The 15,319-nt window shown below is 41.1% G+C and overlaps 1 protein-coding gene across 1 annotated transcript in view; it reads right to left on the bottom strand.

Moving 5' to 3' along the window:
- Window positions 1–2,601: 2,601 nt before the first annotated feature.
- The window catches only part of igfbp2b (insulin-like growth factor binding protein 2b), a 29,056-nt gene continuing 16,338 nt past the window's right edge, over window positions 2,602–15,319 (bottom strand). Inside the window, exons 2-4 of the mRNA XM_036569539.1 lie at window positions 10,997–11,154; window positions 8,178–8,318; window positions 2,602–5,213 (exon numbers count right to left, since the gene is read on the bottom strand). Coding sequence (XP_036425432.1) covers window positions 5,055–5,213; window positions 8,178–8,318; window positions 10,997–11,154 — 458 coding nt within the window. The 3' untranslated portion in view covers window positions 2,602–5,054. The remainder of the gene's footprint in view (window positions 5,214–8,177; window positions 8,319–10,996; window positions 11,155–15,319) is intronic.

Raw genomic sequence — 15,319 nt, 5'->3', positions numbered from 1 at the left:
ATCATAGCTACTTTTTCAAAGTATTTTGCCCAACCCTGCTAATTGGTGAAGCTCCCATTACTTGTTAACTACATTAATGCTACAGTGCAAAACTAAAGAAGCTAATTTCAGATATAAAACATGCAGTGCTTTGCAAAAGTCAAACATTATCCTTTATTTATTTAATTACCAGCCAAAATGGCCATTAAGTACAGGCTATTCATTTTTCAGATGTTTCTGAAGAGATTAGATATTAGATAATCTACTTGCATAAGAAAAGGAAGAGTCAAAGGAAAATAAAAAAACAGGAGTTTCCAAAACTGTATTTAATTTAAATATAGAGAAACCGGGACTCCAAAAGACTGTGCAAGACACGGTAGACCACCAAAACTGCCACTATCAGATAAAGAGTACTTACAGCTTTCATCTTTGATAGACAATAAAAACTTAAAATCCACTCTTTTTTCAGATCTGAAAAAAATCCACAGGTGTTTCTGTTCATTCTTCCACTGTGAGAAGACAACTCAGCACTATGAGTCTGAAGGGATCTGTAGCTGTCAAGAAGCCTCACTGAAAATTCGATTTGCAACTGAAACAAGAACTGCTGGTGTTTGCAGTGTCCAGACCTCAACATCACTGAGTGTGTTTGGGATTACTTGGATCAAGAGAAGCAGCAAATGCAAACAAATCCTAAGACTGAACTCCCTGCAGTATTTTTTAAAAACTGAAAGCAAGTCTCCCTAAAAAATGGAAGCTGTAATAAAGACAAAGGGTGGACATATTAATGCTATGTATGTATTAATATGGAAATGTGTATTGTAATGCTTAATATGGTTTATCCTTTTTTCTGCCACTGAAACATAACTTGTACTTTGTTACTGGACATAAAATAAATGAAGGTGGTCACTGACTTTTGCACAGTACTATATCTTGGCTGATGAACTCTATTTAGGACAAGAAGAAGATTGTATAAATTATGATCTTTCACCAAACTGTGGGCTTAACTGTCCGTGTTGGCAGGCTGAAGGCTGTTGCACATAATCGGTGAAACTTGGTGTGATCAAGACAGGCCTTTTATTTATCATCTCTGTTTTGGTGCTCATCGACTGCATTTTTTCCTGATAACTAAGGTTTACAAAATCCGTGACTTATCACAGCACTCCCAGTTGACCTAAAGATGGGACCAGTGTTCATTCACAAGAGCCAGACCAAGAACAAAGAAGCAGACTCCAAGTGAAACATGTGCAAGGGGATTTGATTTGTGAGGCAGTGAACATGACAATTACAACTGCCTTCAAAGAATCCAACAACTGCACATTAGACTTCAAAGCATTCATGCCCCTTTTATTACTTAATTAGGCCAACAACTATGGATGGCTACATGTGTTTTTTACACTGAGCCTAAGAGAATCATGATCAGAAGATGGTAGTAGCCTCCTTCACCCACCCATGGTCCTAAGAGTCACGCACTCATAAACTGCTGAACAAAGTGATTAAGGTCAATATTTTGGTGGCACTTTATTTTGAGTGGTCCTTTTAGATGAAACACACACTCAATGGACTCTCAGTAACAGGTCAAAAACACATGAGGGTTAGGATTATGTTTTGGGTTGAGGTCAAGGTTAGGGTTAGAATTAGGGCCGGGGTGAGGGTTCGGTTTTGCATAATGGAAGTAACATATTAACAATACATCTACTTAATGTAAGTAATTTATCAACAGAACATCTACAAGACATTCACCTCAACGTATTCAGATGCTTCACTACTGCTACTGCACTGATGTGTTGTTGATGTGTTACTGATAATGTGTTGAGTTTATTAATCATCTACGAAGGACCACTCCAAATAAAGTGTTACCAATATTTCATGTACTTTTCAGTCTTTAAGCATATGCATTGACCCACATCTGGATGACCGATGAACTGAAATTATTAGTGTAAATCATAAGAATATGACATTATTATTAATGGGTTATGTGGAATCTTGCACATTTGGTTCCTGCAAATAAACTATGTGCTTCAGTTAGACTCCATAATATGTGCTATGTTACTTAGTTACACCTACCAGCTGTCAGCTCAGCTGCAATCAATCCATCAAAAAGCTGGATAACACTTTATTGAAGGGCAGTATCCGTAAGGCTACATGACGCAATAACTGACATAAACCTAGAAAAACATTTACAAAGGCTCATTCCAACAAATGTCAGTCGTCATAAAGGCTGCTTTAGTCATTTTATTTATCATGTAATCTCGTCACAGCAATTGTTCTGAAGACTGACTGTTTGAATAAGCCTTTATAAATGAAGAGTTTCGTTCCAATATACTGTATATCCATTTATAACAATAATAAAGGTGGCATTAATCATAATATAGCATTGGTATTTATTGTATGTCTACAGCCCATTCACAACAATGTGCATCATAAAAAAAGTGGTCTATAATAATGAAACGCTTTAAATGTCTATATAGGTGTATGTCAGCTTAAAGGCTTATGTATGTGTCTGGTGTTATAAACGCTGAACATTTAGTATAGTACAGCTTTAAGTAAGCTTAAGATAAGCAACTCTGATTATTTATGTCCTTTTTGTATGAAACAGAAATAAAAGAAAGACAAAACAAACAATTTTGAAAGTAACTTGTTTAATCATATTTTAAAGTTCTGTAATAAATGACATTAACTGTGCTGCTTCACATGCATTTATGGCTTCCCTTTTCTGAATTACAGGCAGGCACTTTTATTCACTGACCATTTCTATAAGAAGACACAGGAAGCATGCTGCTTTTTTGGCGGTTAACAGAGTAAAGCTATCATACTATCTGATGCTGGTGTGCCTCCCAGTACTCAGTAACATGCAAAGTTACAAAAAAAATAGAAAAAAAGTAAGTGCATGTGAGAGGCTGGCATGGCACATGGTGTTTTTGATTTGCTGAAATTTCCCCTGTCGCCTATATGAGGTTCATCAAACACAGCGAGCAGCTCTGACAGTTTTACACTGCAGCAGATGGCAAACACTGCTTTCCTCTGTCCTCTGGCTGCAGGCGTGGCACAGCAACCCCCTCCGTACACGCATTCATGCCATCACACACACACACACACACACACACTCTCTTTCAGCCCTTTAGGACAACTCTGGGAAATCAATATGCCCAAAAACCGCAGGGATTGGTTTCGCTTTGTTTTCAAACTAGGCCAGACTCAAACTACCGTAAAATTTACTGTACCACCGGAGGGCAGGCAGCAATCTATTTCGGAAACCAACCCAAACGGAAAACTCACAGCCAGTGTCTCAGCAATCTCTCTGCTGGCACCCAAAGCCCGCGATGGGGGGAGAGGGATTTAAGAGAGCTGGTCTGTAGCACCAAAATACACACTAAAAAAAGAAAATCAATGAAAGCTAATTTTAAAGGCGCGCTGGACATGGCAATGCCATGTGAGTTATTGGAGGTTAACATGTTATCTGAGAGGCAAACTCACAGAGGTCCAAATCGAGCTGAGCAGTTGAAGTCCGGTTTTTCGTACTGAGCTTTTCGTACGGAGCTGTGCCGCATTTGTTTACAATCGATCAAGCTTAATCAGCTGCTATTTCTGGATGCAGTCATTTTGAGCAGTTCAATGCTATTCGCTCATAGAGAGACAAAGACAAAGAGAGAGAGAGAGAGAGAGAGAGAGAGAGAGAGAGAGACTGACGGACAACAAGCAAGATCATATTTCACAGGCTGAATCAAACGTAATCGGAATTCTCATTAAGTGCAATCACAGGTCTGGTCCCTGCATACCTGCTGAGCAGCACTTGTACTAAACGGATCGCACCAGGTGGGAAATCTGCTGACAGGGTAAGCTTAGCACACCCACTCAACCTGTGCACCACTTGGCCTCCTTTCACACAACTGTACAACTAGCCCCAACCACCACCCCCCACACTCTCTCAGGCCCTTTCTCCATCCCAACCCCCAGGAGACTGTAGAGCAGCTAGGTAAAGCCTGGCCCATCTGCATTGCAGGAATACATTTGCAAACCTGTGTTTATTTATAGGCCCTTAACCCACTTAATATTGCATTTGTCAATGTCAGCCTTGTGTCCTAATCTCAACCTCTGTCAGCACGTCATTAGTAACCACTTGTGCCCCCCTCCACCCTAACCCATCATACCACTCCACCTCTTTTTTCCTCTCCACATAACTGGATGGGAAGAACTGGATAGGATGAGGGGCGGGGTGGGGCAGGCAGAGGTCTATCAGCTGCCAACAGTGGCTACGCTCCCTACACATATATACACACATACACACACACACAGCCACACAAACCAATCCTCTGGACACCCTGCAGACAGGAGACAAGGCCTCTCCACTACAGAGAATGCAGCTCCACAGGCTTTGGAAGGGGTGGGTGAGGGGGGATCACAGAGAGCAGGCAGCGGTAGGGAAAGACTGGGTATGAATGTAAGTATACAGCACTGATGGTTTCACTGCACATGGAACTGCCATGTAAAAGGAGTAAATAAAGTTTATGTATATTAAGTGCACTGTTCCATTTTAAAATTAGCTTTTTAGGCTATTGGTTAGCCTAGAATACAACCCTTTGTATTTAGCTAAACATTTACTGCTCAACTTCATTTGAAATGAAGCAACAGTGCAGGTACTGAGTGGCCTCAACAAGTGCTAGCACAGCTCCAAAAGGAAAAGTGGACTGAAATGAGATGGATGGAGCTACACCTACCGTTTAACAAACTGGGCTTAATGTTAGCACCATTACTACCAGTGCTTATTGAGTAAAGTATGATAAAATTCAGGAATGGGAGGACACGGTGCAAGTCTCTCATTGTCAAATTTCATATACATTTATGAGTGGAAAAGTTAGAGGGGGATAGGACTCTGCCCTTGTCTTCTGTTTTGGCTTTCGTCATGTGCCATGACATGCAGCTCTTTCTATTCCATGTGATTAGAATGCAAATCAAACAGGGACTGAAACATTTTATACACATATACACACAGGAATATACGCATGCACGCCTCTCTCCAGCTTCATCTCTCATTGTTCTGTAGCTCCGCTCGTCCCCCCGGTGGTGAGAGAGCACGTCTATTTCTGCAGGCCGGTGGGGGGCTCCAACTCAGGCCCACCGGTGTACTGGCTGCAGTTGGGGTCCCCCCTCACCCTGATCGAGGAGGGAATCTGGACGCCAGTGTGGGGGTTCACGCACCAGCACTCGCCCCGCTGCCCATGGGTGGACATGTGGCACTGGAACACAAGAGGCGGAGAGAGTGAGGGGATGGGGGTGGATTTTAGAGGGTTAAGCCTCTAAACTGCAAGAGCCAACTCTACATATTTTACATATTAGTGCAATGGTAGTGTTATTATTAACAATAATGATAATAGTAATAAAAATAATAAGAAGAATAATAATGCAGTTTAAGGAAGTAAACCTGTTGGCCTGTATGTGGATCCACACCTTCTCACTCTCAACTACATAACTTGCAAAGTTTCATAGAAGTTACTGAATAATTTATAGTAGTTGAAGTTGAAGGGGTAAATGCAGCACTTGGTACAGTGATGAAGAGGGAGGGGTGGTGGGTGGAGCAACCGTACCCGCCTCATTTGTCACAGCATGGCTCTCCGACCCCCACTGAGCACTCCCGAAATGAGGTCATAATTGAACTGGACATAGCTTACACAGGGACCCAAAATAGGCAAAAAAACAGACTTTCCAATTTTTTCCTTCAGTGGCAAAGAACAAAAAGTGACAGTTACAGTAATTACAAGAGGAACAAGATGATTACAGAACAATTTAGGTTGGAGAAGTAAAGTTTCTGAGCCCTGGGAACAGAGCTTTCGCATCAAAACAATGCACTCGTTCGCTTCTCATGGGTGGATTTGTCCCCGTTTTACCTCTGCCGTCTAATGCTACGTGTCGTCATGTTGCTACAGATAGCTCATATCGTTGTTTTGGCTCTAAAATTAAAGTGGGTCTCCGTCAAGGACATGCAAGGGATGGAGAAAAGAAAATAGAGCCTGATTGCAAAACAATGTCTAAACTCCCCACAGGCTGGCGACAGTCATTTAACAAACATTTTTATGACCTTGTAACTCCCGGGTTCAGACGCTGTCACCTTGGCGTTGACAAAACACCCTTACTTCCGAAAGTGTGGGAGCTGGTTTTTCAGACAGCTCTAATTGCCATGTCATTCTGTCGTGTTTTCGTGCCAAATTGTGCAACCAGTGTAGATGAGAGGTTGTACATTGCCTCATGCAACTCTAACACTGCGTTAAAGTGATGATAGCCGTACAGACTGTGCGTGCCTCGGATCCACTGAACTGATTAAGCGTTGACTGCCTTGGGGATAGTTTTACTTGACGATTTTAGTTTCTCTTTAGTTTTTCAACCTTTATCCAACTAAGAAAAGTGCATTGCGAACATAAGTTCCCTCCTTAAAAGCTTTGTTTGGGGAGCTGGGTTGTGGTTGCAGATGTTAACCACACTACTGGTGTAATATGGGGTAAAATGTAGGAAGTAGAACAGCAACAGCAACCTTTTTTACCTTTCTCCCTTTAAACACATTACAGCAATCTTCTTCATAGTTTTGCATAGTCTTTCAGGGCTAGGTGTGACCTTGTAATGCGAATACACGTCTGGGTTGTTAAACTGTTGATTCACGAAGCAAACAAGGATATACCGCATCTAACACCCACTCACAAATTCCTCTAGTCTGTGCTTTAACATCAGGAGCAATTAATTGCACAAGCAACACAGGCTAGTTAGCAAAATGCTACCATTAGGGAATGGAACTGTTTTTTCCTTGCAAGAGGTTTTGTTTATTACTACCACATTGTGTTCTCCCCACATGAGATTTGGACTTTTCAGCTGTACTTACTGTAATGACAGGCTTCTTGTGAGTCAAACATTGTTGACAAACGCACCATTGCCCCCTACTTTGAGACGCTGGATCGGTTTAGAAATTTCACACTCACATTTAGCCCAAAATTTCTTGTGGTTGTCCCCAGACTACCTTCTTCATATTTCGCTCCTGAAACACGCTACAACAACCTTCTTTACATTTCTCAGCACAGGCGGTATGGACTTCACAGCACTAGAAGACTGGCTGTGTAGTGCACCCCTGTTGGTAATACATGCTAATACATTGCTACCTCTGCTGCTACTCTTAATATATTCCATGCTAGGAGTTAGTAACATTATCATTATCATACATGATGGAACGCATGAAAGGATAAAGCATTGCTGACAGGCTTTAATTACACTAGCCACATTTACATGCAGCCTAATAACCTTAATAAGCCAACTAATAGCTTAATCGGAATCGAATACATCCATGTATACACCATTCACAACCTATGGTGGGTAATCCTGTGAATAATCTGTTAAATAGAAGAATAATAGCCGTGTAAATGCCTGTATCCGATTACATTCCCGATCAGAAAGTTTAGGTATGTTCTGCGCGTGTGCGTTTGTGTCACTGCAAAAGTTTATAATGTTCAACATGGTGGAGCAGAAACTGGTCTGCAGAGGAGACAAAGTTTATGCTTTGATCTTTAAAAGACTGCGGTGGGACTGACGTCCAGCTTATGTGTCTCAGAACATGACGTCTTCCTCTTGGCCATCTTTAATAAGTACATGTGAAGTACGTTTTCCTGAGTCATCATTTTAAAGCAATTAAAAACACAAGCACCGCTCACTGCTGCTCGTCTCACTCTGACTAGACTCTTGTGATGCTTGTTGTCAATGGTAACATTTACTGTATGCAAGCGCTTGATTTTGGATCGGATTACTTGTAGTGTACATGTAAACGGAGATTTTCCAGCAGATTGTTGAGTAGAGTGAGCATATAAACACCTCAGTCTTAATCTATAATCGGAATATATTCAATTGGATTGGCAAAAATCTTTGCATGTAATACAGCCACTGCTATATGTGTATGAGAAACGATGTCAATAAAATAGGCCTGTATGGACAACTATTCTGCAATACCCCAAAATGACCTCGCCTCTACATGGCTCATGACCTCCAGCATGAGAATTACTGCTCTAACACAGCCACTTCACCTTGTTAATTAACTGATTAGTTGTTAGAACAGGGAAAACACCAAATTATGCAGTGCAGGGTTACTCTAGGACCACTGCTGGAAACCACTGCTCTCAAGACACTTATTGTATGCTGCAGCATATTGGGTGCCTGCAGTGACCACTTACTTGTTTTAGATTATAGTGTCCTTTCTGGTCACAGTTGGGGAACTTTAGTTCATACAGGTTCTCCAGGGTTCCTTTGTTGTCATGGAAGGTCATTTTAGAGATCTCCTCCAGCACCTTATCAAGCTCCTGCTGACACTGACTCTGTTCAGCCAGAAACACACACACACACACACACACACACAAGACAGAGCAAGATAAGAACCAGTTCGGCAGCCTCATGAAACATAGCTGATATTTATCTCTTGCTAGCCCTAGTTCTCTGCTCTTTCACTCTATTTCTCTCTCTCATTCGCTGAGGAAAGGCAGCTGCATCAAAGGGCCTCTCTCACTTTCTACCTACCTCCCCTCTGTCTTTCTCCCCCCTCTCTCTCTCATTCTGGCTGCTCGATGCTTGGCCCAGGATAAGAGGGTACCAAGAGTGAGCCCTGCCAGGGATCTTATCCATATCATGTGGATGAAAAGCTCTCCAGCAGGGCGCTCACTGCACTCGGGGCCCAGCTCTCAACACAAATGACGTCAGCCTGACATTCTAATAGAGATTCTGCTGTCCAGGGGATGGGTGATGGATGGGCATTAACAATTTCTGAATCCTCCCTCGGCCTATTTGATAAAGCCAGATTGCCTTGATACATCCCTATACCATTCATGCTAATACTGTTGTTGTATCTGCTGTTGTTTGCTAATAGTCTCATTGAATGTCTTTTTATTTAGCCATTTCTGGTGTAACATACAGAGTTGGACAAATATATCATTGTTTTTTCAGATCTAAACACGTTATGGTATCTCTTTCAGGGAACTTCAAAACATTTCATGTGCATTGTAGTGAAAAATACTAGCTTGAATTTTCATTACAGTGGTGGAACCAGGGGTTGAAACATTCACAGTGCAAATACAGCCATTTTATTATCCAAAATACTCAGTGGACCTATAAGTCTCTCCTTAGTTTAATATGTAAAGTTGATGTTTTAATTAGAAAAACAACCACATTGATAGTTACCATAAGATGAATGTTGGAGTAATACATAAAAATGATCAGTCCAGTCGATTGGAAATTACTTGTGTGTGATTTATTTAAATTTACTGAATACATTTTACTTAATTGGGCATCTTAAAAACTACACAACGTTACATGGAACCACTTGACAGAACATTTTTAAGTAAATCCAATATTTACATTTTTTGGGTAACACATTGGAATAATCAGTCCAGCTAACCATAATTTACTTCAGTGTCATTCACTTGAATGTACAATTTACATTTAATTTTGGGTGTATTTTGCCTTCCTTTTGATATCCTGAATGTACCTCTTCACCAAGAAAGGATTGGGGAAAAAAGTTTATGCCCAAAAGCTCATGTCAAACCTATAATAAAAAAATGTCTCATAATGTATCAGGCAACATATTCATAACTATTTCATATAATAGCCCATTGTATGGTAGCTTTAAGAAGTATGAAAGGGTTCAGACGTCTGGTTCCTTTGAATGCAATTCTGATTCACTATGTATCTCTACAATAGAGCATTTCACATCAAACCACTTTGTACTGTAAAACATTGTGCAGCGTTTAAACTTAAATAAGTAAGTAACTGGATTAGCTTGAAATTTTGAGTTAATTAAACTTGTAATATTAAGTTAACAGTAGTAGAATAATTTGTGTTTTACATTTGTTAACTTATTATTTCAAGTTCAACAAACTCAACATTTCAACTTAACCTGGTTACATAGTTTTTCAACTTCAAATGCATCATTTCTTACTGTCAAATGACCTTGCATCTTACAGAAACTTTGAAAAGTGGATGGAATTCCCCTTTAACAGCTGGAAGTACAGGTTATGCTAATTTGTGAGTGCGATGCTGGCAGTTTTAGCCTCGGTTTATATGAAATGATTCATCATAATCTCGTAATTTTCCAAGATGAATTATCCAATTCAGTGAACAAAGCCATATCTCAGCAACTAAAGCACTGGGAGGACTCATCTTGGCCAAATGACTATTTGAAAAGAAGACCACAAATAAAGGCTTGTGTAAGAAATGATTGAAACAAGTTGGATATGGCCAGAGAAGGGTAGATTGCCATAGTGGGAGTGCTGTTTTGGGATGAAGTCATGCAGCAGTGGTCAGCTGGCTGAAGATTTAAAGGTCCAGGTAAGACATGGTACATTTCCAAGAAAAGTTAATTAACTTGCTGTAGCTATGCATGATGGCCAAAGCTGATAAAGGCAAGTTGCAGAAATACCAGCATGATAAGGCTTGGCTCATATAATTTTGGCAAAGATGCCAAGTGTTTGTTCTCCCTTAGCAATGCATTTGTCACTGTCTGCTGTCACCAGTCAGTAGTTACTGAGTAACAAAGAAGGCCTCCCAGAAACATTTTTATGGAGAACAGCCCAAATGAAGCCATCTAACAATCTTACGAGCACTTACAGCTGTTCATATTTAAAGCGAATTGTACAATCAGCCGTCATCTTTTATAAACTAATGCATAATAAACAAGCACCATGAAAAGCACTCTCCTCAGCACAGTCATCAATTTTATTGAATTATCACAGAGGTAGTTGTTTATCTCAGAAACCACATGTATTTAAGCTGTGTGTGTGTAAGTAAGTGAATGTGTGCACTGTGTGTGAGTGTTATAACCAGAAGAGGGCACTACCGTACTAAGTACAATGCCAGCCAAGGTCAATCCAAGGCTCTGCTTGCATTGTTTCACTTTCTCTGCTGCTTTAAGACTGAACCACTAGTCCCTTAAACAGATCATTTGGACCCTCAGGGCTGAGAGGTGTAACAGGACATGAGCATTTCTACCTTGAGGGACTCTCACCTGTCTGGGCCGAGGGCTCTTGAGCTCCTCCCCACGATTTCCCATCATCCTGGTCTTCTGTTCGTTCTGGTGATGCCTGACCGCAGTCTCCTTGAGCCAGTAGTTGGCATCTTTGGTCTGCTTCTTCTGAAATGGGGACCTTGTGCCGTATGGCTCTCCTAACAGAGGCCAAAAGAAATACACACATTTTTAGAAAAGAATATGGAGCTACAGAATCAACAATGGCTCTGCTCACTGCTACCCAGCCAGTCACTTTAGTGGAGGAGTGGAAGCATTTTTGCTCAAATCAGAGTTGGGGGTTTTGGCAGATCATCAGAGCGCAGTAGAAACAAAGTAATAGTTGGGTCTTAATGAGAGTTCCTGACTTCGAGAGGCCTGAGAGGAGATAGAAGTCTTTCATCTGCACAGAGCAGGTTGAGCCAAGCACAGGTGAGCTTGTGTAACCCATCTTATCCTCCGCTAAGCAAAACTTTTTCTGCACAGATAATGCAAATTAGAAGGCTGTAGATAACTCTTGGCGAGACTAACTGGAAGAGAAATCGGTGGTCATTTGGAGAGCGCATATCTTTACTTATCACAAATGTTACACTGACACTCCTGGATCAGGCCCAGTAGCACCTCCCACTCAAAGGCACTTTTCAATGTAGGGGCAGTTGGGAGGTTCAGAGACACTGCTATTTGTATTTGCTCAACAGACAGGATTATCTGAATTTGTATTTGAATTCAGATACAAACTGGAAGTGTGTTTAGCTTAAACTGGAAATGGGTGGAAAGTGCCAGAAAGTACACTGTTAATTATTGCCAGGATTTTATTGCAAAATCAACTCATCTCAACATCCTTTCTGTAATAATAACTGACTGTAATAATAATGCGAGGTTAACATGGTGCTATACCCCACAGCATCATTGAATATGACTTTTAAATTGTAAACATCAAAGGGTTAAAAATATAATAAAAACATTTAATTTGTGTTGTATTCTAAGTGTTTTCAAGACTTTTAAAGTTTTAAATGTTTCTTTTCTTGCAATGCTGGAACACTGAGGTGCTGATAAAAGGTTATTGTTTTTTTGATATTGCCAGATGGGTTTTTGATAATTAAATTATAAGCAAAATTAAAATGTCTGTAAAATGTGTATCTGCATTGTAAAAATTTGGGATATTCTGTGCAAATTCAGTGCAAAACGTGGTGAATAAATATGTTTGTCCACAGTGTTTTAAATTAACACATTTATAGGTCTGATCAAATTTAATGTGTTTTTTTATACTGAGCTGCTGCTAGGTTGGCTGTTTGGGGCATCAAGGGACGTTAACACTCCTATAGAATCTTGTTAACTGTAATATTAAAGCTCTGCGGAAAAGTAATCTTTCTAATACACTGGTTCTTGCCTGGTCCTTCACAGATCCTAATGAGGTAAAGCTAACATAACTGGCCTTGTAGGCTTCATCTAAATTTGTCCTGTAATAGATTTTAGTAGAAGTAGAAATACTTAATAAATGAAAACTGTTCAGGACTGTTAACATTCAGAATGAAATTGCAGCTACAGACGCATGACTAACTAAAGAAAAAACCTAAATAAATGAGTGGATAAACATAACTAGTGTAGATGCTTCCAGTCAAGTGTCCTGCATGATACAATTAAGCCATTATCATCCTTTTATGCTCTGTGGCATGTATAAAAATGCTGAGCAGGCCCAGAGGCCCAGTTGACCTCAATGTTGGACAAAGATAGCAAGAGGAAAAGATCTAAGTGACTTTGAAAGAGGGTTCATTATTAAGGCACAGATGGCAGGCGCTTCAGTAACTGAGAACATCATTGCAGGACATGATCAGACTGTGTCAGCAAGTCCATCCACAACTACACAGAGAGGAATATTCGAGTAGAGTTGCAGTGCATAAACTCCTAATTATAAAAGACCAAGGCACATTGGAAAGTTTAGAGGTGCAGAAATCCTAGAAACTGGTCTACAGAGTTGTGGAAAACAAGGGATGGTCAGATAGGTCATTCATACACCAAGAGAACAGCACAAGCCTAAATCCATGACCCTATAGTGAGGGGGTCCTGTGTAATAGACAGCACTCTCCACCACCATCTTCAAAATACCAACTGAGGAAACATCTTTTGGAGTTACATCCCTTCAGTATAATCCCAAAAACTTGATAGGCCAAGGCACATTGAAGCTGTTCTGGTGGCCTGTGGTGCCCCCACCTTAGTAAGATACTTTATGTTGGTTTTTCCTTTGTCACTCATCTGTTGCTTCATAAAGTTTTTATGTTAAAATGTGTCTACTAGGCTAATTCCTAATAACTAGTCGCAGCATCCACTACTTTGGACAAGAGTACACCATTGCTAGGAAAGAAACATCTACGTTTAAACCATCTCTCTCTGGAGTCACTCGCTTTTCTCTTGCAGTACAAGCCCTTTCAGTTTTTGGAATGAAACCTCATTAAACAGAAAATTCAAACTTGAAATATTCCGATCAAACCTATGTTTAGTGCTACCCCAAATAATATACTTGTATTCTCATGTTGATCATTTCCTGTGGCTTGGTGCAGCAGGAACTATCCCCACTGTGTTTTTATGGGCCCAGATGAATGTGACCTCAGTCTCTGTCCCATCCTAGCAGTGATGGATCCTCTATGCTTGCTTATTTTGTCCCCCCTTTAATCAGGGGACTATCAGGATGCAATTACCATCATAATGAAGCCTTCCTTCTCTCTGTTTGTTCTGGACTGCAGTGTGCATGTGTTCCCTCGAGGGGCTCCGCTGCTGAATGTCACTCTTGCTAATGTCACTTGCACAGTGAATGGGTCACTGGGCCTCTGGAGGGCCGTTTGGCCTGCTCTCCTGCTGGGCTGAGGCCACGGGCAATGGTCAGTGCTGTGATCTCATCATTGTCTGCAATGTGTCTGAGCCTGCGGGCCACGTGCCCGAAATGCCGGCTGGCATGATGTAAGCGGGGGCCTGAGTGCCAGAGCGGATCGATGTGAAGAAGCACGATTACTCTGCACATCGTCCAGCCACAGTCACTTCAGCCTCGTGTTTCACGCCCAGCCGTGAGGAACAGGCCTAAGAATAGTGTCCGAAACTGCCAGGCAACTTTTCCAGAGGTCGCCTCATTTCAGAAATTGCTGGCGGGTGTGCTCAGTGGTGGACACCTGCTATTACGCAGATACTAAAGCATCCCCTCTCTTTGCTCACATTCCTGGGCCTGGCCCTTGCCCAGCAACACCTCCTACTCAAAGTCCCTTCCTCTCTTCCTCTCTGTGTGTGGGCCGTGCGGTCTGGGTGTGGACAATGACATTCTCACAGGGTCGCCGAGCCTGCAAAATAGACTGGCTTCCCTACTGTGATTCTAAAACTTGCTATGGTGTTAAAAAGCCAACTGTCTTGTACATTGTACACAGAGCACAATTAGATAGATAGATAGATAGATAGATAGATAGATTGATTGATTGATTCCTAAATGTTTCTTGGCTTGGACCTAGGGATCTAGAAAAAAACATTAATTGACGTTTTTGGCACTATTATTGTTTGAGTGTGAATGAATGGACGGATGGGTGGATGGATATGTGGGTGGATGGATATGTGGGTGCGTGGGTGGATGTATGGATAGATGCATGGGTGGGTGGATGGATGTTTAGATAACCCAAGCTGACCACACAAATGAAAGGAAAAGAAAGGAAGTGTATTAAAGAAAGTCTTTCTCGCTCTTAAAAGCCAATTTGTCCAGATTTTCCTCTGAAGACGTGGTCACAAAAACACTATGTCCCAAAATATCCAGATACCCCTTCTAATTAGTGAATTCAACTACTTTGTTATACCTATTGCTGACACAGGCATTCAACAGAGCACACACAGCTTGTAAAAATCCCATAGAAAACTATCGTGTATACAATTGGACAATTGGCTAGAGGGGTAAAAAGCCCCCCAGCATTGGACTGTGCGGCACCACCCAATACCTTTTGGTATGAGTCAGATCCTCCAACATCAGTATCTGACCACACTGATGCTCTTTTGGCTGAATGCAATCTGATACTGACCAATACCAGTCCAATATAATCCAGGGTTCCAAAATCTAGCATAAAGCGTTCACTGTTACTGCTCTCACAATTTCAGAAGATCTTTAAAGGTACAAAAACACAATTAATTCACCAATTATCTATTAGCTGTGCAACATCACATTTTCATGTAACAGTATGTGTACAGAATGTATTTAGCCTCATACTCATGGCTTTATCTACTCACGTGTCCACTGGAGAGGACTGTTTACAAAAACTAAAGTTTTTGAGAAATGACACAGCATGGTGCAACCACATGCTT

The sequence above is a fragment of the Colossoma macropomum genome, unplaced genomic scaffold (assembly GCF_904425465.1).
Source record: "Colossoma macropomum unplaced genomic scaffold, Colossoma_macropomum, whole genome shotgun sequence".
In the NCBI taxonomy this organism is placed as follows: Eukaryota; Metazoa; Chordata; class Actinopteri; order Characiformes; family Serrasalmidae; genus Colossoma; species Colossoma macropomum.
Note: the sequence above shows the minus strand (reverse complement) of the source record. Positions and strands in the feature narration are given on the sequence as shown.